General features: G+C 42.7%; 1 protein-coding gene across 1 annotated transcript in view; it reads left to right on the plus strand.

Annotated features, from left to right (window-relative positions):
- Positions 1 to 27,313, plus strand: part of LOC135896379 (uncharacterized) — a 45,058-nt gene that overhangs the window by 11,658 nt on the left and 6,087 nt on the right. The window contains exons 7-20 of the mRNA XM_065424762.2: positions 55 to 132; positions 2,608 to 2,697; positions 4,145 to 4,312; positions 5,485 to 5,544; positions 8,990 to 9,183; positions 11,270 to 11,452; positions 14,352 to 14,435; positions 15,614 to 15,723; positions 18,583 to 18,817; positions 21,163 to 21,339; positions 23,655 to 23,767; positions 24,949 to 25,007; positions 25,090 to 25,141; positions 25,628 to 25,695. Coding sequence (XP_065280834.2) covers positions 55 to 132; positions 2,608 to 2,697; positions 4,145 to 4,312; positions 5,485 to 5,544; positions 8,990 to 9,183; positions 11,270 to 11,452; positions 14,352 to 14,435; positions 15,614 to 15,723; positions 18,583 to 18,817; positions 21,163 to 21,339; positions 23,655 to 23,767; positions 24,949 to 25,007; positions 25,090 to 25,141; positions 25,628 to 25,695 — 1,671 coding nt within the window. The remainder of the gene's footprint in view (positions 1 to 54; positions 133 to 2,607; positions 2,698 to 4,144; positions 4,313 to 5,484; positions 5,545 to 8,989; positions 9,184 to 11,269; positions 11,453 to 14,351; positions 14,436 to 15,613; positions 15,724 to 18,582; positions 18,818 to 21,162; positions 21,340 to 23,654; positions 23,768 to 24,948; positions 25,008 to 25,089; positions 25,142 to 25,627; positions 25,696 to 27,313) is intronic.

Genomic DNA, 27,313 nt, shown 5'->3' on the forward strand with positions numbered 1-27,313 from the left:
TGCAAATCTCTTCTTCCTAGCGGAAACAAAATGTTTCACTTGTGGGCCACTTAGGTGCTCTGCAAACCATCGACTCGAGTCTGCACGGGAAGTACACGGCAGGCACTGGGAGTCACACCTCACATGGCCCTCGTAAGTATTTCTGCTTGATGAAACTACGTTATTAAGGGTAGTCCACACAGTGGTGCTGCTGCATTCCTACAGCGTTAGACAAAGCGTGAATTATCGTACGGCATCATGGATTTGTTTAGTCTTTCCAAGTGGCAGTGCTGCATAAGCAATATGATTTTGCATACCATTGCAGGTTTACACATGCAATATTTCATAAATAACAGATTATATCTAATTGCTGCTTATGAATGATATATCAAACAAAGTACTGAAGTGTCTATGTTGCCTATTACTCTTTCTCCAATATATTGTTGGCGGCAGGGTACACTTATTTCATGCAAGCACGTCCACATAAAACACTCTTATGTGGAGCTGTGACATTGCTTACGTTTTTAACAGTTTAGTAGAGGGTTTGTCAACAGGAATTGCTGTACAACACTGGTTACACAGAGCAGCAGCAAAATATTGTGCAATGTCGTTCAGCTGTTATTCATTTCTCTGTGTGCTTTGAAATGTCGTTCCACACTTTTCTGGGTGCTATGACATAGTGCAGGAGTGACGTATGCAACAAGTGTGTGTGTTTGTTATGGCCTTTATTATTTTTGTTTGTTTTATGTCTTGTTCTATCAGATTCAGTATGACACCGAAAAAAAAAATATATGAAGTGAATGTTTTAACAGAGTTTTGCACAGTACTTTCTTTGGACCAGTTTCTGTGTTGCTAATTCACAGAGAATGCATGTGCAGAACCACAGAATCCATGGTTGAAATGGCTGTCGCGACAGACCGTGTATGGCTGCGGCAAGTACTCCAGCAAAACTGTCAAAACAACTCTTTAGTACAAATCTGAAAGCAGTATTTGCTGTGTCATCATGAGGCAATTAGCTTGAAGTTCATGCTTATGAATGGTTACAGATTTCATGTGCTTATAGCTTAGTAGCCGTTTTGCAATCACATGGCTGCAGAACGTGATGCACGCTTTTGTAAAATTGGAGACTGCTTTGTTTGCCGACCACATACCAGCAGACATGGGGGAGGGAATCGCTCTGCAGTTGTTGCTTGGAACTATCTGAAACTTTAGGATAATGGCTTCTTATTTGAGATAACAGTGCCCAAGAGACTGTGTAGACTGCATGACATTGGAACTAGCTTGAAACAATTCTTCGTAAGCTTTTACACTGACATCAGAATTTTGGTTCTCGTTGTACAGCTTGAAATGGTAAAGGTATTGTTCATACATCCAACACGGGGGATTTGGTTCAAAGACATTTCTAATGTCGAGAAACTTGATGCTGTTGTGCTCAGGCATTTCATGAGTTATACTCAAAGGCTCTAGACACCTTTTGAAACATGTTAAAATATTTCCAATTTGTGCATCAATGTTCCTAAAAGTTCAGTCTAAAATAACTAAAAAATCATCCACAAAACGAAGCACTTTTACAACACCGTGGTCAATAATGCAATTTGGGGGCCCACCCCACCATATCGCAGGGCATTGAATAAATGAATGGCATGATTAATTAATTAAATAAATAAATAATTAATTAACTAACTAATTAAGGGCATCTTATGAACCAACATGTGCCTGTATGGAATCATTATCCATAGCTTTTAATGTGTTTACTAGTATATAAAATTATGGTTTTGTTCAATGCTTTCTTAGTGATGGAAAGTACAGTGCATTGAATGTATGGATCATTACTATCCTGTATTTTTTGTTGTAATGCAGTGTGTGTGTGTGTGTGTGTGTGTGTGTGTGTGTGTGTGTGTGTGTGTGTGTGTGTGTGTGTGTATGTGTGTGTGTGGATATAGACAATATTGGCTGTTCTGCGGTTTATTACTTATTAGCTTTAATTTCTGGTGACAGTCTTGGTGCAGTAGTATATTTCATGTCCTCGCTTGCTTGTTTTGCCGTTGAAGCTAATAAATTGACTTTTGGTTCTTGAAACTTCGTTGAAAGTGATCATAACTCCTTAAGTGTCCTAGCAGTGTAAGTTCTGCTCACCTATCACCAATAAATTTTATCACTGCTTTTAATTGAGGAATCCGTGCAATCAAGCAGTAGTGTGCGTATGCTGTGGTAGCTGAATATCACTGCACTGCTAGTACACCAGCACAATTTATGACATGACAACTACAGCTTATAACTTACATGTATATTGCATATGTACATCGCTTCTGAAAAAAGCGAATTCTTCGAAGTGGCCTTGTTGTTTTTCTTTTCCACCTGTAATTACTGCTTTTTGACTTCTTCATGATGTGACTCTGAGGCAGCAATTTTTTATAATTATTTGTTTAAAGCATGCTCACAGTTCTCATGAAAAAATAGTGGCTTCTTTTAAGAATGTATTCCAGTACCAACTGCAGCCTTCCTATGTAGTAATATTTAAGTTAAATCTGTTTCATCTGGATTTCTCTTTACTAAAGAGTGTGTTTTCATTGTATGCTGGCATGGATATGTTGATTTGCTCAATGATAATATGTATTGCCCTTCTAGCGTATTCTGGTCTAACGGCACCTGGCCCAGGTATGACACCTGGCCCAGGTACATATGAACTCTGCACCACTGAGTTCTGCATGAAAGAAGGCAAGTTACCTTTTTTTTCTGAATGCATGTGCATTGTAATGCCCTTGTTTTGATAAACAACCTGTCAAAGCACTGCAGAAGATGTGCAAAAAAAAAGTTCTGAAGGTGTGCAGGAGGCACATTATATCCTTGTTGTGTAGTATCATGAACTTATCTCCACTGTGATGTACTTATAGATAATGCTTGCTGCAGGCTGGTAATGCCAGCAGCTCCCTTTGCAATAGGCTATCGCTTCTTAAAGCTGAAATTGGCAAAACCAAGAGTAAACAACAACAACAACAACAACAACAACAACAACAACAACAATAATAATAATAATAATAATAATAATAATAATAATAATAATAAAGAAAACATACCTTCCTCGCTGTAGTGCTGCGATCTTGGTCTGTAGATGCAATGCACTGACTCCATGACATTGGCAGTGTTCAGGTGTCCTTTAGAGGACTTCAGCTAGTGCTGAGTTGCCTGCATCTACTCTTGACTCGCGTACGGGGCAGAAACCTGGAGGCTTACGAAAAGGGTTCTACTTAAATTGAGGACGACGCAACAAGATATGGAAAGAAGAATGATGGGTGTAACGTTAAGGGATAAGAAAAGAGTAGATTGGGTGAGGGAACAAACGCGAGTTAATGACATCTTATTTGAAATCAAGAAAAAGAAATGGGCATGGGCCGGACATGTAATGAAGAGGGAATATAACCGATGGTCATTAAGGGTTACGGACTGGATTCCAAGGGAAGGGAAGCGTAGCAGGGGGCGGCAGAAAGTTAGGTGGGCAGATGAGATTAAGAAGTTTGCATGGACTACACGGCCACAATTAGTACATGACCAAAGTAGTTGGAGAAGTGTGGGAGAGGCCTTTGTCCTGCAGTGGGTGTAACCAGGCTGATGATGATGATGACTCTTGAAAACCTGTGTGATTGCCAACGCAGCTACGCAGGCATGCACAGTGGTGCCAGTGCACTTGAGGATCACGGGCTTCACTGACTCATCTGCAGCTCCCCAGGAAGCTTGCATTTGGAAGCTCGCATCTGCTCATAGACTATGCTTTCTTCAAACTTGAATATAGTAGACCAGATTGTCTTTCAGGTGTGTCTATTTGTAAATTGGTGGTTCCCTAAGATGGTACTCCATCTGGCTCTTCTCAGCGCACTACTGACTCTGGAGATAAAAGTGAGGTTCAGGGAAGAAAATAGGTGTTCACTTTTGTGAACACTTCCTCCCTTTCACATATTTCCCCGGAAACTGGTTACGCAGATTCAGTGGTTATTCTTCCTTGAGCAGACTTGGTCCATTTAACTGCTTCCATTTGGCGCACCTTAAGGCACGTCTGCTTTGTCTACTGAACATTTCTTTGCTCGTTCTTTTCTTGTTTGTGGAGTTTTGTAGTGATCAGGGGGTAATAGTCGTGCACGTGATGCATGTTTGTTGTGTGCCCGCCCAGGACAGATGCTGCGCTACTTGCTGAATTCAGACAAGAATCCGTGCAAGGACTTTTACGAGTATGTGTGCAGCCAGTGGGCATCGCAGCAACTCCCTGGTGCCTCCCACGTGGACGCGGACGGAGCCTTGGCAGCAGAGATTGAGGCCAGGATGGAATCATTCCTCAATGGTAGGTGCTGTGCCTGTTCAGTCTGTGCCGGTGGTCTGCTTTGCTACCATATAGGCTTCTTTATTAGCCATGATAAGTCAGGGTGCAGGTAGTATTAATAAGAATCGGAAGCTTTCCCTCTTATTCATTAGCTAATGGATCTGTTGCACTGTTATGGGGGGTACTGACACAAAACTTTTTTGTCTCACTTATTTGCATTATTGGTTAGCTCCCAACTCCATAATGTATGAGGCCCCATTTTCTCAAATGCATGACATATTAAGAATTTCATTTTTAGTATGACCCATTACCTTCATAGTTGTGTCTCATGGTTCAATAAGTGCCCTGCTGACATTGTAGGACATCGTAGCAACTAATTACTAGTTGCAAAAGGAGTGCTTATCCATTGTTTCTTTCATGTTATAATCCTCGTCTCTTTTTACTTATGTTTCAATCAACTTCAGCATAAAGGTGAACTTCTTAATTCCGTCAGAACGGTGTACCCTAGCGTGTGGTATTTAATATTTATTTACTTTCGAAAACGAGTTTTGCTATCATTCTGACATCCACTATACTGTGTCCATCAGTGACAGAATTTACATTTAGTGGTCCGAGCGGTCACTAGAGGATAATGCAATGTTTCGATGTCACAGTGACTGTAACAAATGCAATCTGTAGTGTCATATACATGCTAACTAAAGTGAGGAATTTGGCTTAGCCACGAATTCAGTACATAGTTTTGTAAATAGTATTTTTCCAACCTCCTGTACTATCCTATCTCCCTGTCCTTTAGTCCTGTACTCCTTCCACATATGCTGGCCACCGGGAGGTGTATGATGCTGAACAACTTGCCTCTTTAGAACACAAGTAATAGGCTCAAATGGTTCAAAAAGTATGCACTCCATACTCCCCGACATGGCTCAGCAGTAATGTTTCTTAGTGTGTTTATTAAGCAACTTACTAAAACAAGCAGATGTATCTATGACATCCGAGAAGAACCCGTCTTTAGCATTTCACAGTTTGGGTTTTTCAATGTGATTTCTTTTTAGCAGTGACTCAGTGGTAGTGTTTGCACCTCCTTATGTCATTATTTGATGCAGAACTGTTGCCTATTTTACACCTACCCTCCATGCATATGCTTGAAGCTCAAGTTTGTTATGAATATAAAAGAAAATGTACTTGTTTCCTGCCAGGCCCCGATATGTCAAGCATCCGGCCCTTGTTCACATTCTGGACCAACTGCAACCATCATGGTCGGTATTACTTCTTCTTCTTCTTCTTCTTCTTCTTCTTCTTCTTCTTCATCATCATCATCATCATCATCATTAATATTTTTTTTTTTTTGGCATCGCTGTACTCATCCAAATTGGGCCTACAGCACTAATGTGTGTTGCCTTACTGGTTCTACTGTTGTCAATACTATACTGTTCATCCTTGGGTGGTATTCTTGAGTGATTACTTTTGTGGACACTTTCACTTTGTTGAGATTTCCCTAAGACCAGTGCCAGGCGCGTCAGTGCCTACGGGCAGTAGTGTTCCTTGCACAATGTCAGGCACGCTATCATAGCACAGTGCAAGGGACACGGTCACCCGTAGATGCTGACGTGAAATCGTGAAATCTTGCCAAAGTGAATGTACCTTCGAAAATGATCCCCCGAGGATGCCGCTCGCGGGCTTTTCACTGTTGCACGATAGCTCCTGAAAACGGCTTACTTGACAACATTGTATGTTCCTGTATACCACAGGAGATAAAAATGTAGCACAGTAAACACAGCTGAATACGGAGGCCTTAGAACATTCTATGTGGTTCACTTACTATATATATTGTTCTGTGACAATGCACAGACAGCTTGATTAGATGTTGTAGTTGTGCTAGTTCGCTCATATGTTTTCTGCAGTAGCATGTTGTGACGGAAAGCATCAGAGGTACACGTCCTGTATCTCTGTGTGGAAGGCTTGCATTGCGGTAAGCCTAGTGTAAAAAGCAGAGACAGCACTGAGTACAAGACATATTAGGCACAAGCATACCTTGTAAAAAGTGTCAGCTTGTCCTCAAAAAGATTGATGCAATGGACTTTCCTGCAGGAGGCAGTGGTTTAGTGAGAATCGACTTATCTCACCATGCGTAGAGCATGTGAGCAGCGCCCCTGTCAGTGCCATGATGACCTTGGCCCTCACCGCTTTACCATTGTACTTGTGCTGAGGGGAGGCAATGCTGAGAAGGATGCCATCCTTTATTTTCCTAGTGAATTCGGGGGAAGTCGAGAAGGTTGAGCTTCCTCAGTGCCACTCCTATTGTAGAGTCTTTGTATTTTCACTTCCCTACATATTTTTTATCTTGATTTCTATGTAGGTTTGTTGTGGTAAGCACACAAACCAAACCGGTCTATTGTACGCACAGCAGGCACAGCCATGGGGAAGGTTCACTTTTTTTTCAAGTCAGATTTTTACGTTCAGACTTGGGAGGTTTGGCAATGCTTCCACCAAGCACACGCTGAAGTGATCTGGATAATGCTTGCACTGCTAAATGATAGTTATGCAGGAAGCAGAATTTCACTTGGTGCTTTTATTGCAAAGAAAAAAGAAGAAAGATTGTGTTGAGCTTTCACCTACCACCGTTCATGATCATTATGACAAAAGGTTGTGTGAAATTTTTAACTAGCACATTCAGAACTCTGCCTCTGCGCAGTGGGTGTAGATAACGAATTGCACTAAGTTCACCTTGTTGACGCATGGTGAATGAGTCAAACGACGATGTCAGTGCCTTATGTTGGTGCTCTCTGTTCCAATTTTTCATCTAGTTTTCAGTCCTTTTGGCTACACCTCTTTAATGTAGACATATTCTAGTTTGCTCTGAAAGATTGAATTTGAAAAATTTCTCTTATGAAAAGTACTTGACCTGTGCAGCACTATTATGTAAAATACAATTTAGTGTCCCAGAGCTGTGATTTTATCTGTGTGTGCTTTAAATGCTTTAACAATTGTTGCTTGGGTGAACCTTCTGCCTAATAAGGAAAATGCAGTCTCAGGAAGGTGGAAATTTTAATTGGTCGACAACCGGCTACGAATAAAAGTTTCAGCCCAAAGCCAACATGTTGTTAAGGGGGTGTTGTTTTTATCACAGTTGCTGTTACGTTTCTTGGCAGGGCTTGTATTGCTCCCTCTGCCCTTAGGACGAGAAATCTAATTGTGTATGAGAAAGTAAGATAAGAGCTGGGTAAGGGGGTTAAAAATGTTTGAAAGGAAATATTACTTGTGGTAGTAACACCAGATGGGGAGGGGATGTGAGCTTTATCTGGAGCAAAAAGAGCGAAGAGGCAGCAGTGAGAGGACAAAAAAAAAAAAAAGAAAGAAAGAAAGAAAGAAAGAAAGAAAGTTTGGTCACATGTGAGCAGAAGTCTTAAATCCTGCCTGCTGAGATTAGTCAAAGAACTGAAACCAAGCAGAAGTAGGTTTTGCACATTTGCAAATCATAAATCATAAAAAGGGGTTGAGTTCAACGCAGAAAGTTCTAACAGAAAATGAAAATAGAAATATACCTAGTTAAACAAAGCCCAGTGCTCTATTGCCCACTGAATAAGAAACAATGAAACAATGCTCTGCTACACATACAACAACTCTATCCTTATGTTCGTGTTTGGTTTGGAAAGACTCTTTCCTGTCCTGTCTTCCATTTTGTTGTGTCCTTTTACACCATTCCAAGTATGAACTAGCTTGCCCAGCAACAAGTAGTGCTACATTTAGGCTCCCTGCCATGTGGTGAGGAAGCTATATTATAAACCCTGCAAAGGAAATAAATGACACCCTGATGAAGACAGTCCCCCTTATTGACATGTTGGTCCTGGGCCCCATCTTCACCCACTGTTTACTTAATGGAGTACTGACACAAAAGTTTTGTGTCCTGCATTTCTTTATTTTCGGGCAGATCTCCACTTCATAATTGGGGCACAAAGCTTAAATTCCTTGAGATTCACACAAATAATTATTAACAGCATCTTTTATACAATTTGTTCAAAACAACATCAAGTGCAGCCTGGAATCGAAGAAGAAGTAGTAGTTTAATGACTGGAAAATGTAGAGAGGTCGGCCGAAAAATGGAGCATCTGGCCTGCTGCTACTCTACGTCAGGGAAGGGGAAGAAATGAAGAAAGAGGATAGAACATGAAAAAGAACTCGTCACGTCACAGAAAGCGGAGGTTGTGGTCACATGGTGCCACAAACAACATTCTGCCCAGTACGGTAATTGAAGGCCATATAGTGACTGTATTGCTGAAAGCTGCCAAATTGCCACTTTGAATTGCTTGCGTCTCTCGGAAATGCGGGGGAACATGCCCTCTCCTCTTGTCCCATCGAGTGCTGAATGGTCTCTGCTTTTGACAGCATGGCCATAGTGTGTATGCACACATCGTCACTGGTATTAGGTACCATGAGACAACCGCAACAAGTTTCAGTGGTGTGATCAGACTCCTTTTTCACATCTAGAGTGGTGCTGCGCTGGGCACACGTTTTGAACTGGTTGCATTAAAAGGTACCTAACGAAATCAATTATTTATTGCACGCTCAGGGAATTGAGGCTTCATGGCATAATTACTGAGTCAGCGGCTGTTTAATAGAGCAACGAAAACAAGGCAAAATTTTTTTTCTGTGTACTCCTTCTCTCTGTATTCCTCTAAGCCCTCATAACGAGCTGTGTTTCAGCACCAGTCCCACAAGACCGTGCCTTGAGCCATATGCGAGCACTTGGCCTGGAGCTGCCAGGTCCACGGACGCCAACGTCGCCTGAGCGCCTCATGGTGCTTGCTGTGACGCTGGCTCAAGAGTTTGGCCTCTTTGCACTGGTTACAGTTGAGCTTGACAGTGATCCAGAGGGCAAGGTCCAACATGTGCTGGCGGTGAGTAATGCTTTGAACTGTATCAGGCAAGTGTGGAGCAATCGATAGGTTAATCCATGTGTCCATCCATAGGTTAAATCTATGTAACAGACCCAGTTGCTGTATATTTGCTGAGGACACTGTGGGTGGAGATACAGAACTGGTTTGTGAGGTCTGCAACTTGCCTGTGAGCCACTTGGGCATCTTTCACCAACAAATGTCAGTGGCAGTTGAGTGAGCCGTTGCAGATGTTTGGACTTACAGCTAGGCCTAGTTTATAAAGCCCTTGTGATTTTTTTTGTAAGTTGGTGACTTTGTTACTTGTGGGTTTTCTGTGCTGGCAATTTGGATGGTGGTTTTTTAATGCAGTGACGCAGGTTTCTTTCTTTTTTGTAAAGAAATAACCAACATTAGGCATAAATACTGGGAAAATAGCAGGTATTCTTTGTGTGTGTGTCTTTCTTGAAGAATTAATATCAAGGCGATCATTATGAGAGAAGGTAACTTTAGCATGCTTCTTAACATTCAGATTCAAAACAGCATGATAATGGAGTTTAGAGCAGGTGCAATATGGAAACATTAGCTGCCTTTCTACCCCACCCTGTCATCTGCTTGCCTTTTCTTTTTTCTTTTTGTTAAGCCCTGTTGATATGTATTTCATGAGACTGCCAGACAAAAGAAAGTTAAGCAGGAATACGTATAATCCAGTAAACAACCATGGTGCGTGAAGGTAGTGTAACGCTAATCACTCATAGTGCTTTACTCCATGAAATTTGGCAATTGTAGTATAAAATCTTACATCCATTCTTTGGGGACATTACCTTGGAGACTGTGAGGAGGGAGTGGCAGCGCCAGCAGACGGAGTAGTTAGGAGGACTGCCGAGAGATGGCACAAGTGTTGTGTAGGAGATAGTGTCCCTGTGCATGCTCTCAAAGGGAGCAGAGTTTTGCATACTTCTGTAATTGCTTCCCAACATTATGCTGTAAGGCTGCTCATTGGGCATACAGGAGCCAAACTTGGAATAGCATTGAAGAGTGCAATGAGATGGTGGTGTCGTCATGATGGCAGTGCAAAGGCATTTCTAATGAATTTTGTTGCAGTCAACGCATAGCAAAAGTGCTTGCACACTAAAGTTGCAGCTTCGAAATGTCTCACACATTGTTGGATGCTTGAACGATTATTTTAACTGCCCATCGGGAACAAATGTTTTTTGTTTATCGACAAGACCATGCCTCCGTGATCAGTGAGAGCAGTGGATAAGTAGGCGCAACTCTGCTACCTTATTTGGGCGCAATACAATAACACTAGCGGGAAACGGGAGATGAGAACTGTAGTTTCGGGACAAAGCATGAGGTAGTGGCATTCACACTGGCGGTTGCACAGTTTGTTGTATGTGGACTGAAGATGAGTGGAGCGTAAACTTGGAGCTTCAGAATGAAGTGCGTACTAAGGAGGAGCGTAGGCTCATTGTCGATCCCAACAGTTTTATTGCTCTTTGGTGAGTGACAATCATGTGTTCTTGACTTTACCGTGCATTGGGTGCTGTGGTTGCCAGCTAAAGGCAACAGTGGTGACAATAATAAAACTTGCTGAAGGTAGGCAGTTGCCAGCAGCAGCAGCAGTCAGGACATGTGTCACTGGAAATCTTCCACCGATTCACCTAGGAAACAGAGTGCGACCTACTAAACTTAGATCACTACCTTGGCCAAAATTCAACCTAAGATGTAAGAACATCATGCGACGATGACAGTTACAGAGGAAATGAAGTGTACAGAAGTGTAAGATTTGTGCACTGCCATCTCAAAATGAACGTGATGTAGCAGCAACTTTCTGGTAACACGTCACTGGTGTTCTACAGCATTTTTCTCTTCCTTTTTTGTTGAACTTGTTCTCCTGCTTGGTCTTCAGCATGCTCTACATATAACACAGCAGATCCCCTATAAAGATCAGACGAGTGTGTGGGTTGGATAATCTGGAGGCTTGGCTTAGGACAAGGACGCTTGGGAAGCACTAAGATAGGTAAATGGCCATTGGCTGACCTTACTAGGTGTTCAGTGGTGGTGTTCATGACGAACAAACTAGTGGACTTGGTATTAAATACTGCAGGTTGACGAGCCTGAACTGGCATGGGGCCGGATGAAGCCTCCGCTAGTCACAACTGAGCACACCATGTACTGGGACATGCTCATCAGGACAGCACAGCCTCTTGCTTCACTACTGCTTTCCGATGTCGCTGCAATCGAGTCCGCAGCCCACAGCTTTGCACGTATCACCATGGCCATGACCAATGTGAGTGGTAACAATTGCAGGGCCTATATTTAAGGATGCTCATGCTTACTCGCATTGCTTCATCAGTAATCTTTCTTTCTTTATATTCTGCTTAACTACTCCATTAATGACTGCTCTCAGTTGTGGATACATGGTTCACATTGTCTTGAGCAGGAAGTTGACGTTTGAAATAGCATACCTCTGACTCGTCTTGTTCACATCTAGTACCACTGTTAAGGGTAATATGACATGTGCCTGATATTATTGGTATAATACATGCTTCAGTGAACGTTTAAGTCTTTCTAAAAGTAATGCAGTACAGAAATGTAGGTGTGATGACACACTTGAATTTTTAATGGGAGCCAAAAATTGTGCAACAATCAGTGTTAACCCTTTAATTAATGAAGCCAGAAATGCACAATTGAAGCCAATCAGTGCTCAAGGCATATCCACTTATAGCAGGTATGCATGCAAAGACATTGCCGATTTCGATATATACATCCACAAACGTGCAGCTAAATGCAATGTTGTTTCACTTATGTTCCCAGAAAGAGTGTTCGTATGTTCTGTGAAACAAAACCATGTTGAACATTGGTGTATTTTGTGGTGTTGGGTTTTCTTGAAATATCTGGTACACGAGTGCTATACAACTGCCAAAGTACTTCACCCTAACCATGACTTGCAACGTGGGCAGAAATAGAGATCTAATGCAAAGATCAAAGTGAGTTAACTAAGGCCTGTGGTGATCACTATGATCATACTGATTTTACAGGGAAAGCTTTGCATAAATGAGATGGCAAAGGCCATGGAAAGATGAAATGAGGGTAGTCAGCACCTGTGTTGTTTCGTCTGTGGCCTGTGGTCCCATAGCTAGCAGAGTTCTTTTTTCATATTTTTCATAATGTTACCCTGAAACAATTTTAGTGGTTGTGTATGATAGAATTCATCTGATAGAGGAGGCTCTGTGGTAATTAAAGGGAAACTAAAGGCAAATAATAAGTCGACGAGGACTGCTTAAATACCATTCCACAAGCTTTGCGATGCTTGTTTCGTGCCAAGAAAGGACTTAGCTTTCATGAAAATTGCATCTGAAGGGTCCGAATACCTTTTCCGAAATTCAAATCTCCCGCCACCCAGCCGGGGGAGTGTTGACGTTGCATATGCCATCACCACCCTTTGCTGCAGTCGGTGAGTATAACTGTGCCCGACAGACGGCGGCACCGAGCCAAGACAGAGCAGTGGATTTGCCACTGTAGCAGCATTTTGGTCAAGTGGCGTAGACCATTCGGGCATCCCGCGACATAATATGGAAGTTTGAGTTCTCTGCTACTTGCAGTTTGTGCCAGTTTCGTGAGCCAGCAAAACCAGTGCAGCCCTACATGATAATGAAACTGCTGTAACGCGAAAGCTTGGGCTGTGCAGAGTTGAGCGAAAATGAAACCTTTCACACCGGCGTCATCATCAAGAGTAATTTGGATGAGTTCTTTCTTCTAAAAATGAAATAGAACTGGATAAGTAGCATTTTATCTCGTCTTATAATACAATACAAGGATGGTTTTTTGCAACGGGTGGTTGAGTACTAGTGACAAAATTTAACTGAGGAGTGCTTTTGTCATCTGGCAAGTGCTTGAATGTCCCGGCAGAGTCTGTACTCATGTCCTGCATTTACCTCAGTTTCTCGACTATTAAGGCCCTGTTCGCGATAATATTGATGCCTTAGAGATTCTCAAGCACTAATCTATCAATTTAGCTTGACCTAATATTTTCCTTTAGTGTCCCTTTAAGATTCAAGCATAAATGCTCCTTTTAAGGCCCTGCAACTGATGAACTTAAAAGATTTACATCTCTTCCGTTCATGGCAGTACCACTTGCATTTTCTTGTCTGTCTCACATATAATGCTATAGAGATATTGGTAGGCTAACTAGCTGACCATACAACAACAGAAAAAATAAAAGAATAAAGAAAAAAGAACCATCTTCATTTCTGTTTGTCTGTGAGTCCAGAAGTGTACTGCTTCTACAACAGCAATCACATATAATGGGCAGGTGATGTTTCTCATCCAAATAATTTCAATGGTTTCCCTTCATGATTTTATCGATAACACTTTCGACACAGAAGTCCATAAATATTCTTTCAAAGGGTATTGCAGAGCTTGATAATTTGTTTGCCTGGGACACATAAACATATTACACCTTTTCTTTCTTTTTTTCAAAGCATCGACACACTTCTTGCTTATGACGAAGGCTGCTCACTACTGTGCCTGTGTGCATGCGAAGAAAGGGGAGGCTTGCCAGGCAGCACTCAAAGAGGGAGGGGACAAAGAAGAAAGTGATGAAGGTTGAAAAAAGTCTCTAGTCGCAACAGCTGGCCATGAAGCATGAAGTTATGTTTTACATTTTTTGACATGTCTATGTCAACCTCCAAATTTAGGCTCCTTAAGTTAGTGCTGTCCGAATGCATTGAAGAATACATTGGTGTCGTACCAGTCATATGTAACCTGGATTGAAAAAGAGCTTTTGAGCTCAGACCAATGTCTGTGTATCTCGGTATAACTGCTTTTTCAGAATCTTCAGGAATTTGTATGCATCGAATGAGGTAGAGCCACTAAAAATGCTTTGTTGAAGTCTTTGTGCTCGCACTCTCACATATGTGATCTTAGTGAAGGCATGACTGACACGGTCACCTCAGGATGATAATTACCCCAGTATATGACACAATTATACGGCCACTGTACTGTTCTTAGAGCCTATCCTCAATTAACAGAATAGTTGGGTTGATGTGCTTGTGATGCTCTAGTGTGCTAACTTGGTACTACACTGTGTAGTGGCCCAAAAGTGTCCTCATTAGCTACCCAACGGTCCTCAACATCGCAGATCACGACGACTGAAATTAAGGCGTCCTGTACTACTTACTGTGCAGGTCTCAGTAGCCCACCGCCACATCTCGGACCGAATGGGCCTGTACGAGATGCACAGCTACCAGGAACTGAACAGGCTGCACCCGGTAACCATTCCCATCTTCTATTTTTCAGCTGAGGCTGCACTGCTTATAAACGTGCAGGCACAGTGAATTGGGTAGTGCTGCCACAATGTGAGCAAGTCAACTCAGTCATGCTTGCTTCTCCTGCCATCCTGTTTGTTCAGTATGGGGTCACTGGCAGGTCTTTGAAGAGAGTGCTGTTTATCATTGAACCTCACATTCGGCAACTTACAGCTGCTGTATTACTCTTCGACATTAAACTCCACAAGTCAGCCAATCAGCAGCTTTTTGGCATTGAGATAATGTCTTGTCGTCACTTCACCCGAGTCCGATCTTGTAAACAGAATGAATATGTAATGTAACCCTTGTCTCCTCTTATACTTGGTTGCAGTAACACAGCTGACGTTGTAGCTTGAGCATGAGAGAAGTTAAGAAAGGAAAGCACCTGGTGGCATTTATATGCAACATGTTTTTATGACAAACCATCTCTTTCTGCCAAATGAACTGTAAAATAAACAATTTGCAGGATGGTTACAAGTGTGTAATGCAAATGTTTAACTGTTCGCTGTGGTGCAAGCTAGGTGTTTTCGCTCCTGACTTCGAGCTCGCTGAATTGCTCGGGGGGTCTGAAGCGCCTGCTTCCTCCATGACCATTCAATGTAAAGGAATATACAATGTATAGCGTCCTAGTTTGAACTACTACATTCCTCTCTGATGCTTGAGTGCTCGCTGTTTTTCTAAACATACACTAGTGCAGCCGGGCCCGCGGTAGCATGTCGAGCAACTCACCTCCGCGCTGGCACTGACTCACAAAGAAAAAAACGAGGCGCGAGCGTGCCGTGGCAAAAATTCCATGACGCTGCCGGCACAATTGGTTAGTTCCGCCGCCCATGATGCACAGGGGGCAACACCATCTGGTGGTGTTGCAAGGAACTGTGACCAATTTCTTCTTACTCATTGGTGGAAGTGCATGCAGCATTATGTGCGCATGTGTTAATGGAAGCACATTCTGGTCTGCGCTGTGGATGGCTATGCCAGTGCTGACGACACAAAACTGAGTAACGAGCTAAGAAAAAGCCAGCATTTTAAGTGTTCCAGATGAATAACGTTTCACGTGTAATCGTTGTCTTTAGTGTGCCTTTAATGGAGGTTTCACTGTGCGCTGTAACAGTTGTCGGGGCGGGGCGGGGGTGTCAGCGCAGCTGCTAAACGGCCTTTTCGGGAACAACCAATATCTGCGGCCATCCTCTCGGCTGCTTGTCAAGGCACCCCGCTTCGTGGACCTCATCTACAAGCTCCTGGCCACAGACAGGTGTGACGCCATTCCACTTTGATTATTATTGCATGTGGGGATTCAAGAGGGGAAGGACCCCAACACACTGTGGTCCTGTTGCACTGATGAGCAACCTGGCCAAAATTGAAAGGCACACATGGCTCACATGTGGCATTCCAGGTTTATGGCATCATGAGAGTGAAATTCAGTGGCTTACTTCCATGTGTAACAAACACACACTTTAGATGGGACAGGAAACGGGACAAGTGCTAAGTCACAACTATTTTGAAGCAGACAGCGCACAGAAATAGGGTTTAGCGGCTATAGTGTTGTTGCATTGCTAAGCACAAGGTTGCGGGATCAAATCCCAGTTGCAGCGGCCACATTTCGATGGTGATGAAATGCAAAAACACCTGTGTCCTGTGCATTGGTGGCTCTTAAAGGTCCCCTGGTGGTCAAAATTAATCCAGGGTCCCTCACTATGGCATGCCTCATAATCAAATTGTGCTTTTGGCATGTAATACTCCAGAATTCAATTCAATTCACACATAAATAGAACTACGCCACACTCCATCAAATTAGCTCAGCCATTAAAGACTGTGGGAATCCGAGCACCAATTGGACATTCACCGGCTCCCAGCGTACAAGGAAATTCTGGGCAGTTAGGAAGCTCACAAGGTAGCGGATACTTTGGTGTGTTCCACAAATTTGCCCTGTACCCAAGGCTCTGTCATTGATCCATCTTGGTGCATAACAAGGGTTAATCATCCTTCCAAACCGCCTCTGGACATTGCCGAGGCATGGCAGCATGCTCACTGCGATCGCCGACAGCTACTTCACCACCTGGCAAACTCTGAACCAGGCAAATACAGGAGCCCTCACACAAAGCTACGGAGGCTCGATGCTGTGCTGATTCAGTGGGTGCAGACTGGCACTCCCTGCCTCAGGTGAAAGCTGCCCTCCTCAAAAAGTTTGGGGAGTCGGCGAGACTGCAGCCACCTAGCCCTGGTCCTCCACGTCAGGCCTGTCCCCAGTGTTCATCTGTGCTGTGGATAATGCATCAGTTGCTGTGGAGCTGCCTTTACTTTGCCGATGCCTGGGATGCACCTGCCCAGACACTGGGGAACCATGCATCACCACCTCCCTGTTCTACTACACAAGCTCTCATGTTTTATGTCTATGCCATGCCCACGGGGGCGAACATTTAACGTACTTTTGCTCCTACTGTATGTTTAATTGGCCGCAGGCGACGTTTCAAAATATTCTAAGAGTATTCTAAAGATATTCGCATTTATGAATAGTGACTATTTGATTCGAAAAAATGAATCGAATAGGACACTTTTGGTTTGTTATTCGAAATTTTTGTATGTTTGCACCCCCCTAATTTTGTTGTCTTGAGAAAGACATCGGGAAATTAACAAGACGGTAGCACAGATGAGTCACTGGTATTGTTTCTTTACACACAAGAAAAATAATAGTGAAGAGGGCAAGGTGTAATAACCATCTGCATGTCCCTTATCTTTCACTAAGTCCGGATGTAGACTTAATCGAGGTACTTCAGTCATGTGTATTTCAATGAATTGTGCATGTAGGATGGATACTTGTACATGCTGTGTGTGTGCATGGATTTAAGGATGCATCCTGTATATTCATATTCCATTCTGTCGCTGTTCCTTTCACCCTTGCAGTTGTCAGGATGTACTATTAACTATTTGCTCAATTGTCCAGCCCTCATGCTCTAGTACTTGACCTGTCTGCTGATGTTAGTTTCCTTGTAGTATATGTTTCTCCTCTGCTTATACAACTGCGATGTTCAGCAGCATTGCTGCAAGAGGCTGCAGTCGGGCCCGCCTTAGGTTTGGATAAATTGGTGCCACCTGATAGGCGAATCAGCATATGACCCAGAGATGAGGGTGCCTGTGCATGGGAGTCCATTGCTAGAGCAAAAACGCCAAGCTCCGGCAGCACCGTTTTCTCTACGCATGCTTACTAGGCACTGCAGGCGATGCTTGTCTTGCATTGTCTCTCTTGACCCTGTGCGATGTTGGAGTGTACTAGTAGTTGCAGTTTGAATTACCGAAAAGTACTTGCATGTTTTGTGAGTTGCAGAAAACGTTCTCTCATTAGCAGTTATAGTATACTGGATTGAACTTTGGATTTCACCCGCCGTGGTGGTGTAGTGGCTTTGGCATTGAGCTCCTAAGACAGAGGGTGCGGGATATAATCACAGCTAGGGAGGCCGCACTTCTACGGGGGCGAAATGCAAAAACGCCTTTTTGCTGTGCATGGTAAAGAACCACAAGTGGTCAGAATTAATCTGGAGTCCCCCACTATGGCGGGCCTCATAATCACATTATGGTTTTGGCACGCAATACCTCAGAATTTAATTTCTTTATTATTGGATTGCACATACCACAAAAAGATGTTATCCAAGCACGGTGAAACTATGTGAACATGCAGTGCAAAAGAAGGCATGCGCTCAAGCACCTGTTATACAATATTACTCTCTTTATTGGCAAGTCCTTATGCAACACTATGGACACACAAATGGCACTTCGATATGTTAGCTATTTCATGGGTTAAAGAAATAATACGCCATAAAAAAAGTTTTGTCCATGAGGATCCACCATTTTGCAATTAATGTCCAGAATTCCAGATGGTGCAAATTCAGTGCCTCCATCTATATACACTGCACATGCGTGAAGCCATCTGTGCTGCCGTCACTTGGCATGGTGTCAAGCAGGTGGCGTCAGGATGCTATGCATTCCCTTTAACAGTGTAAGCATGTATACAGCCAGTTCCTGTGTCTCTTTGCCAGATGAACCTTAGGGCCATTCCACTGCATGCTGGTTCACTTACTGGGCAGCAAAAAATAGCACTGTTGTGTGGTCACTGCAGAAAAGCCTTGCACCAGTACATGGTTCTACTGGCACTGCTTCATTTGGCTCCGTTCCTGGGCGTGCCGGATGCGTCCAGTGCCTTCCTGGGATCCCTGACGGGCGAGGCCGTGACTTGGCAGACACCGACACGGTGGCGTGTCTGCCTGCGCCTGGCAGAGCGCACCCTGCCCAACCTGATGCAGGTGGCCTACGAACAGGTCTTCAAGGGAAGCCCCATCTTTGATGAAGTCATGGTACGTTAAGGAAGACCTCCCTATCAACGTTGATTAGTATGAAGCACTGAGCGTCATTCACTGGCGCACAGAAATTGTAGTTGTGAGCAACGTATCGCGCAGCAACTTGTTTAGCAGCTCCACATGTGCATCAGCATCACCGTCTTTTATGCTGTCATTGAAATCAGAGGTGATGTAAAAGTTATCTCACAGTTAATTTATTGTCCTGTGGGCATCATTATAGTCCTCAGAGATGTTACCAGCCTTAACTTTCAGCGCAATAGTATTGACATGTACAGTCACCTGCACTTCTGTTTAAAGCACTGAATCAGTGCGCTGCGATGCAAAGGACACCTGAGCAACAGTGTATTCAGCCTGATTCAGCCGTGACCTTGAACTGACCTTGAACTTGGCAACTGCTGTGTTGTTGTGGTTTCTTTACTCTGTAGCCATGCGCTTGAGTAATCTAGACAGAAGTGTGGGTGATTGTAGTACATATAAGATGAGGCCCCATTCATACTGGTTTTGCACTTCGAGCTGGTCTCCTTTCTCCCTTCATAATCCTGTGGCATTATTAGCTTGGACATGATTCACTACACAGTACTCCACTAGAGGCTGTTTATGTTAGGCACAAAATTAGTGTATTCGTTATTGTTTGGAAAAGATTCTTGCTGGGTTAGTTTGTGTATTGTGTTCACAGTCACATTATTGCTGTAAAACAGGACGAGTGATGTAGAAGTAAAACAGGATATGCAATATTTGTTGCTACGCGTTTTATGAGCACTGTCAGCCTCAAAAATGTGGCATGAATTGGCTTTCAGTTGAGTCATCAGTGTGCCACTCCTAAAGGTGAGCAGCTGCACAGGTTATATTCTTTGCTCAAGAAGTAGTGCAAGGAATTCCTTTCATACAACAGCCTGTACCTGTTTCTTTATTCCAAGAGCTTGATGTTTATCTGTCCAGAAGGAAATGTTCAGCACTGCATGACACAGAAATTATGATAGTGTGCTTGTTACGACCAGAAATTCTGGTAGTGAATGCTTGATACTTTGATTCCAAAGAACTTTGATCTTTGATGATACTTGATGAAAAAGAACTTTATTGCTTTTAGTGTTGACTACTCAAAGCAAACTGCGATGAAATTTCGGACGCCTTAAAGGGACTCATTTTAGAAAGTACGCAGAGCGGTCTCTGTGCAAAATGTTGGGCTTAATATACCAGTGGATGTGTCGTCAAAACCTTCCAAAATATACACGTTTTTATACCAAACCCGATTTTAAAAAAATGCTGTGAATAATGCTTGCCAGAAATGATACAAAACCTGGAACGTTAAGAACCAGTGCAGCATCTGGCCATGACCTCTGAGATCAGGTGACACCTGCATTGCACTGCGAATCTCGGAGGCCATGTGCTTGGATTTATTTGTGTCATGTGCACTAACCAGAAGTGCTATTTAAAGGCCGTTAATTAACAAATTAGACAAGTAGTACCAGCCCTGCAGAATCGCCAAGGTTGGTTCAGTAGTCTTTGCCACGAATTTATATCAATTAGGTATCATAATTAAGGGTTCGACGAAAGTTTGTCTGGTCAGGCATGGGAATGAAGGAATTACGGTCACTGACCAAGTTTGATGAATAATCTGACGCTTCGGAACCGTGTACGGGTTCCTTGTTCACTGAGTTGGACAGGAAATCGTCGCCACTTATATAGCCAGCACGTGACGTAATGAACATGTGTAAACGGCAGGCATAGTCCCTGGTGTCCGGTTCATTGTAGCTGGCGTCGACTGAATGATTAGAGATTCTAGCAGCCGTCGGGATGACACGTTCTTTTCTTTGGCAACAACAGTGGCATTGTCCCAGTCAATCTTGTGATTATGTTCATGCGCATGCTCGGCAGTGGCGTTCGTCGTGTGGCTATTATTTCTTACATCACATTTATGTTCCTTGAGGCATCTGGAGAACTTCCCTGTTTCACCAATATATACTCTGTGGCAATCAGTGCATGGTATCTTATACACAACTCCTGGTAATGATTCAACAGGTAACCTGTCTTTCACATTCATGAGCTGGTTCCGGAGCTGCTGGTCGGGATGTGGGCAATGCGCAAATCGTATTTCGAAAATACACGCGACAGTGCCTCGCTGATTTCTTGGACGTAAGGGATGGGTGCACGTGGATGGCTCCATCAATTAGGTATGTTGACGGTGCAGCTTTGCCCTTATTAATGGTACTTTACCTAATGGATTACAATGGCTAATAATGAGTGTCTTGGCCTCTCTTGCTTACTTGCGATATTTTGGATTGGCCTGTTTGTAGTCTTCATCCTTACAGGTATTTCTCTCTATTTATTCAAAATTTGTGCAGGGGGACATCATGGTGGATGAAGTGCGTAATGGCCTTGTCGAGTTCATCGACAGTCTGAGAATTTTGGATGCCTGGTCCAAGATCATCGCCAAGATTAAAGTTCGGGATACCAAAGTCTACACCTTCTATCCCATCGTTCTGGCTGACCCCAAGAACTTGAATGCGTATGTCAGGAAGGTGAGAGCTTCTGAGAGCTTTAATTTGTGTGAAGAAGATATGGGACCACTGATTTTATCGTGTGCAAAGCATACTAAAGGCCTTATCAACCTAAGATAGGCCTCACTTTACATGATTATAGCCACTGGCTGCACTCATGGTAATGTCTAACTTATTTGCTCTTTGATTTTACTCTATGCTAACATATGTATAACATATATTGAAATGTTTGAATTGTAACACGTTGAGGTTTTTTGGCAGGGACTTGAATGGTGAAATGATTATTTCAGTGCTGTCACTCTAACTGATGCTCTCTTAATTAGTAATAAACATCATGACAAGAATGATCTGCACCTGTTGCAGTAAGTGCACTTTAGGCTGATGTGGTGAAACACATTGGAACAGGCAGGGCAACAATGGACAGCTGTGCTGAAGTGTTTTTTTTTTCATATATGCATTTGTATTTGGCTGGCTCTGCAGTTCATCTGGTTCATGACGGTGCTTTTCTACAAATTAGGGTTCCCTTGTTGTTCACATTATTCACGCTGCATTTAGGAAACTGGTACCTGCCATGCATCACATGCTCATTGTGTTCATCATTTGTGTGGTGGTTACTACATTTAAAAGAAAAATGTTGTGTTGCTTGTGCAGCTAGGAGGGGTGGGGAGGTGGGGGTGTGGGGGGTTGGGGTGGGGCGCAAAGATTATCTGGTGCATATTTGCACTCTGCCACTGCTGTGGTTTGCACAGTTACACATTTGTAGGCTTGTTTGAGCAAAACAGAACTTGTTTGCCCATGTTTTTTCAATTGACACGCCCGGTACTGCGAGAAATTTTTAGTAGTATTAGGAAGATATGTGAAAAAAAAATAATGTTGTTTCTGAAGATATACTGCGCATGTACTGGGACTTGCATTTTTCTCTTGAAATTGTTGAAAATTGATTTTGTGCTTATCACTGTGCTCTGCTCTTGCCAAAATTTTGCAGAAAGGTCACATTTTATTGACCGGTCTGTTCACTTTAACACTTCGCACAGTTACTTGCCTAGATTTTTAAGAAAAAAAATTCGAAGTTGTCTTCGTCTATGGGGAAGCTATAGCTGCTGCTAGGGCTGTGCTAGCATAGACTTGTGTTACTGCCTATTGGCAGCTGGGAGGATTGCCTCCTGTTCCCTGTTCCTCTGGATTACGAAGCAACCCTAATAAGAACCAGGAAAGTGACTGTACGTATCGTGTTACATGTAATGATCCATACCATAAAGTGTGATCTTTCTGTAAAATATCGATAAGAAAAGATCAGCAGCAAGTGCGAAATCATTTTTCTACGATTTTAAGTGATAGACACTCATCCCTGTACATTTCACTTGAAGAGGTGACCTATTAATTGACCTATTGACCTATTAATTGACCTATTAATGACCTATTGATTAATAGTTTACGGGTTAGCTTACACCAGTTTGAATTCCACTGTAATGATAAAAGAGATGGCTTTATACAGAAAGAAGTCGCCGGGTTTAAGAATCAGTTTGAAAATCCCCTAGTTAATGGTTATGTAACATACAAGAACACAAACTTCTCTGTTGTAGTAGGGAGAGCAAGAAGATTGTTCAAGTTGTACGATATAGCAGTGATAAGTGGTAATTTTTCATCTCAGTGAATGCTATAATGATGTTAGTGCAGTTTTTATGTGAGTTTATATGCTTTATACTACATGCCGGTATTGCCACCGAGTTTCCTTTGCTGCGTTATGACTTGTGAATAGATTTACCAGATCAATATAATAGTAATTTCTTCAGCTTATGTAGACATTCATAAAACAATAAATACTACTGTACTTGTGTCTTCATAAAGGTAACAGACCTCAATTAAAGCTGTTTGAATTCTGTGCACATATCTGAATGTTCTACATTAGGTGTCCACCTAGCCACATATTATAGCATGCCACAATGAATCAGCTCTTCCCTAGATGAAACCCTGCTACACTGTTCGCGACGCAAGTGTTTAAGTTTTGTAGTGCCTTGCATTGGAAATGTTGCTGTCCATTGAAGTATGAACAGCATGAAGTATAGTTGTTTTTTTCATTATCTTGCAGTGAATTTTGAATGACAATAAGCAAGAAATGCTGTACTCTTATCATAGGGTGAGGATGTTGTGGAAAGTAGCATTGACATCTGAACTCCCTTGAGGTTCAAGCTTTGTTTCAGGAATTGTGAGCTGCATGATTTGCAATCTCTGTGAAGGATGAGTGAGACATGTTCCTGGTTTTTTGCCTGGGTGCACCCTGCATCGGATAGCCTCAAATGCTTCCTTTCTCTTTGGTGTGTTACCATTTATTGCAGCTGGAACGAAGTGTCCCCTGGGAAGGTGACATAATGGAGTACTACATACGACTTCGAGGCTTTCTGGCCCAGATGAAGGAGCAGGATGAGACCCTCGATTTTTTTCTGCCTAGGTGAGTGAGCGCAGACTGGGGCCAAAGTTGAACCTCGATGTAATGAACATAGATGTAACTAATTATCAGATATAACATAGCAATTGTAAAGAGTGTTTCATCAATGTCTGCATGTAACAACTGCATGCTTATAATGAATATAGGATATAACAAAGGTATAGTAACCTCGTATGTGACTTCCTTAGGACGAGATTCTAGTGTGAAGCATATATGCCTGATTTACTTTCGCGCTTCTCATTTGTTCAGCTATTGTGTGGCATATATTGCAAGGCCTGCGTATTGCACTGTAACAAATTATTTGTTCCATGGTAACTTCAATTGGTCTCAAAATCTTTTACTCATTTTCTTTCAAATTTTGCAACAGATTGAATTCTGTGTATTTATTTTTGCTCACAACAGAATTATATTTGCCAAAGGGACTTGTTTCTGAGGAAGTTAGTATGGTTTTCTGTGAAAGTTAGTATGGTAACGGTATGATTAGTATGGTATTTGCACTATTTTCAATGGTGTGAACCAAACTCAGTTTGTGTGTGTGTGTGTGCCTCATTCTCCTTATGGGCCTGATTCGTGCCATTGAAAAATAAACATATGCAGCAGCTTTGTGAAATCTTCTAGTTTCCTGAGCTGAACTACTTGCTTAAAACTGGGTTATAATTGCCACGTAGGCCTAATGCTTGCCACTTCTTTCTTTATGTAAGCATGTGCATGCGTGTCTGTGTGTCTGCACATGTATCACTAACCATTGGTTATTGAACAGTGCTGAATATTCAGTTGGAAGCAAACGTTTGATGGCAACAGGCACTACAGAAATAATTTTTTCACGGTCTAGATCTGTAGCAGAATGTTAACGGTACAGTCCAGGTGGGTGTGTTTAGTCAGTCCACTGGATGTTCCAATTCCATTTTTCATGACCATGTCATAGGGAAATTGAACTTCTTCTTGATTCACTGGTCTCTAAAATCTTTCTTTGCGGTGATTGATAGCACATAAGATTTCCAGGCAAACACATGGGCCTATATGGCTTGAAGTTAAGAACTTGGCGTCGCACCTACCTTACAGTCACTCTTGATTACGTAAGAAGTCACATGAGGTGTTCGACAGGAAGGAAATGCGAAACTTGTAATTGAAAACTGCTTCCGAAACTGCCAATAAGCCAAAGTGTTACACACTCTTTATTGCAGGTGGAAGCACTCCATCTTCGACCCAGAATGTGTTTACTACCCACGAAGAGATGTGGTGTGTAAGTGATAGAAAAGATGTCATAGTTATCTTGCTCCTTCTTCTTATATGTTGAATCATGCTTTGTTTTTGTTGCGTTGCAGATGTTCCCGTGGGTTTCTTCAACCTAAGCGTTCCCACAAGCCCGGGAGAGAGGTATGCACTTCACACATTGTTTCTGATTGCTTGTCGGTAAATTTGGCGTCCACTTGTGATAGAACAATACTGTTATGTTTGTTGCTGTACGGACACATTTAACAATCTAACCCTCTAATCATCTGTGCTTTGAAACCAGGACTCTCTTTAAAAAGTTCACGCAATGTTGATGCTTTCTTCATTGTAAGGGTAAGCTCTCTCAGCTGGCATGTGTCAGTGGAGAATTAAGGAATGATTGATTGGTTGGGTGACGTAATTTAACATCACAAAGCAACATAGGTGCAATGAGAAACTTCATACAGTGGACAGCCCTGGACTTTTTGCCATACGAGGTTCTTTAGCGTTCACTTCAATGCTTCGGCATTATTGCCTTTCAAACTTTCTTGAGGCTCCCCGATGTGCTGAACATGCTGCCGCTTTCACAAAGAACGCAAGTAACTGCCCTAGGACAGAATTGGGACTAAATTGGCAAAAATAATTTTGCAGGATGTTCCACGTTCCGCGTGCCGGGCCACGGCTCATTGGCTGCTTCTTCAGGGTCATTTTGGAAAACAGTGAGTTGGCTCGGTGCTGTCATAAATTTAGCCGCGTAGCATTTTGCTCCAGGAAAAAGTTTTCGTTTCACCCAGTGCCCCTCGGCAACACTAGTCAGTGAAAAGTCAATGCGTGGGAGACTTCTCTCACAGGCAGAAGTGTCCCACCATACCTTTACATATTGGGTTTTATAGAAATTGACCTTTTGAACTTTTGGTGCGATTAGCTTTACAAGTAATCTTAATTCCCGTTGAAATATCCATGGAAACCCATGCAGTTAAAGGCTTGATTTGAAGAAGCAGAATTTCTTTTTGAATGTATATAACGAACCTCCCCTAGTTTCGAATGGAGGCTTAGTGATTGTTTTAAATCGATTAGGGTGAAACCTGGTAGCTCGTGATGTCTCACTTGTCTCCCTGAGCAGTACAAAACTCCCACGAGCAGTTGGTCATCTAGTAACGCGTCAAACCGGCTGCACTGCTGATTTGACAGTCAAGCACATCCTCTAGCACTGTCACCTCATGATGAATTGTTGCACATGCCCAGTCTAGTGGTTTTCCGCATCCTGGGGCCGTGTTTTAAAATGAACCATTTCCTTTTCCATTAATTGTCTCCTGTTGTCATTGGCTCAGACAAAGTCCCGCAATCATTGTTGCTGCAACTAGGCACTTGGCATGACGATTCATAAATATGTAAAAGTGCAGGGGACTGTTTTAAAGTACACCTTTGCATATAACGGATAATGCATATAACGAAGTAGTTGCGGCTCCCCCTTCAGCTTTGTCTTAGCAATGTTTTACTGTGTATGTATACAGGTATTATGGCATGATTTACTGTTTGATCATATAAAACAGAGGTACTCTCGCTGGCTATACTCTGTGAGTCAAAATGCCACGCCATATAAGCCAGTTCCTTAAATAACTCTGCTGTGTTATGGGCCAGAACCATGGCTTGATTATGGGCGTAGTGGGAGGATTCCGCATTCATTCTTATTGTCTGGGTTTCTCTAATGTGCACCCAATGCATGGCACATGTGCGTTATTCCGTTCCTCCTCTACCGAAATGCGGACGCTGCGACCTCAAGCTGAGCCACGCAATGCCATAGCCGCTGGGCTAATGTGCGGGGTGTATGAGCCAATTTGCTGGGGCTTGGATTGACTGCAGCATGAGCTTGGCAATGGTGGGCCAATCTTTCTTTTTTCTTCACCCTATGGTGAGCGTGAAGCTGAGCATCACTACAGATGGCCTGATGACAATGCAGTAATGACAATGGTCGCTGCTGCCGTCATTAGCATAACAAAAAGGTTTTGTGAACAGACACGCGAACAAACCAAGCAAGCCTAGTTCCCAGCTTGTAAATGCTGTTTCGGAAAATGTTGAAGACTAGGCGGTCTTTAATTATGCACATTGCATTTGTTTAGCAATTCTAGCATCGCTGTGTTTGTGACTGACCATAGCTGACATTGTACACTTGTATACAGCAGCAGTACACCATAAGATAATGAATGATCACAAATGACCAGGACGTAGAACTTCATGGGGGCGTCAGTAATCGTAATTATGGAATGATAATGTCTCTAATGCCATCACATTACAGTTGCTTGAGTGAAGCATATTGACCTGTGAGTTGTTGCTTTT

This window comes from Dermacentor albipictus, chromosome 7, assembly GCF_038994185.2.
Source record: "Dermacentor albipictus isolate Rhodes 1998 colony chromosome 7, USDA_Dalb.pri_finalv2, whole genome shotgun sequence".
NCBI lineage: Eukaryota > Metazoa > Arthropoda > Arachnida > Ixodida > Ixodidae > Dermacentor > Dermacentor albipictus.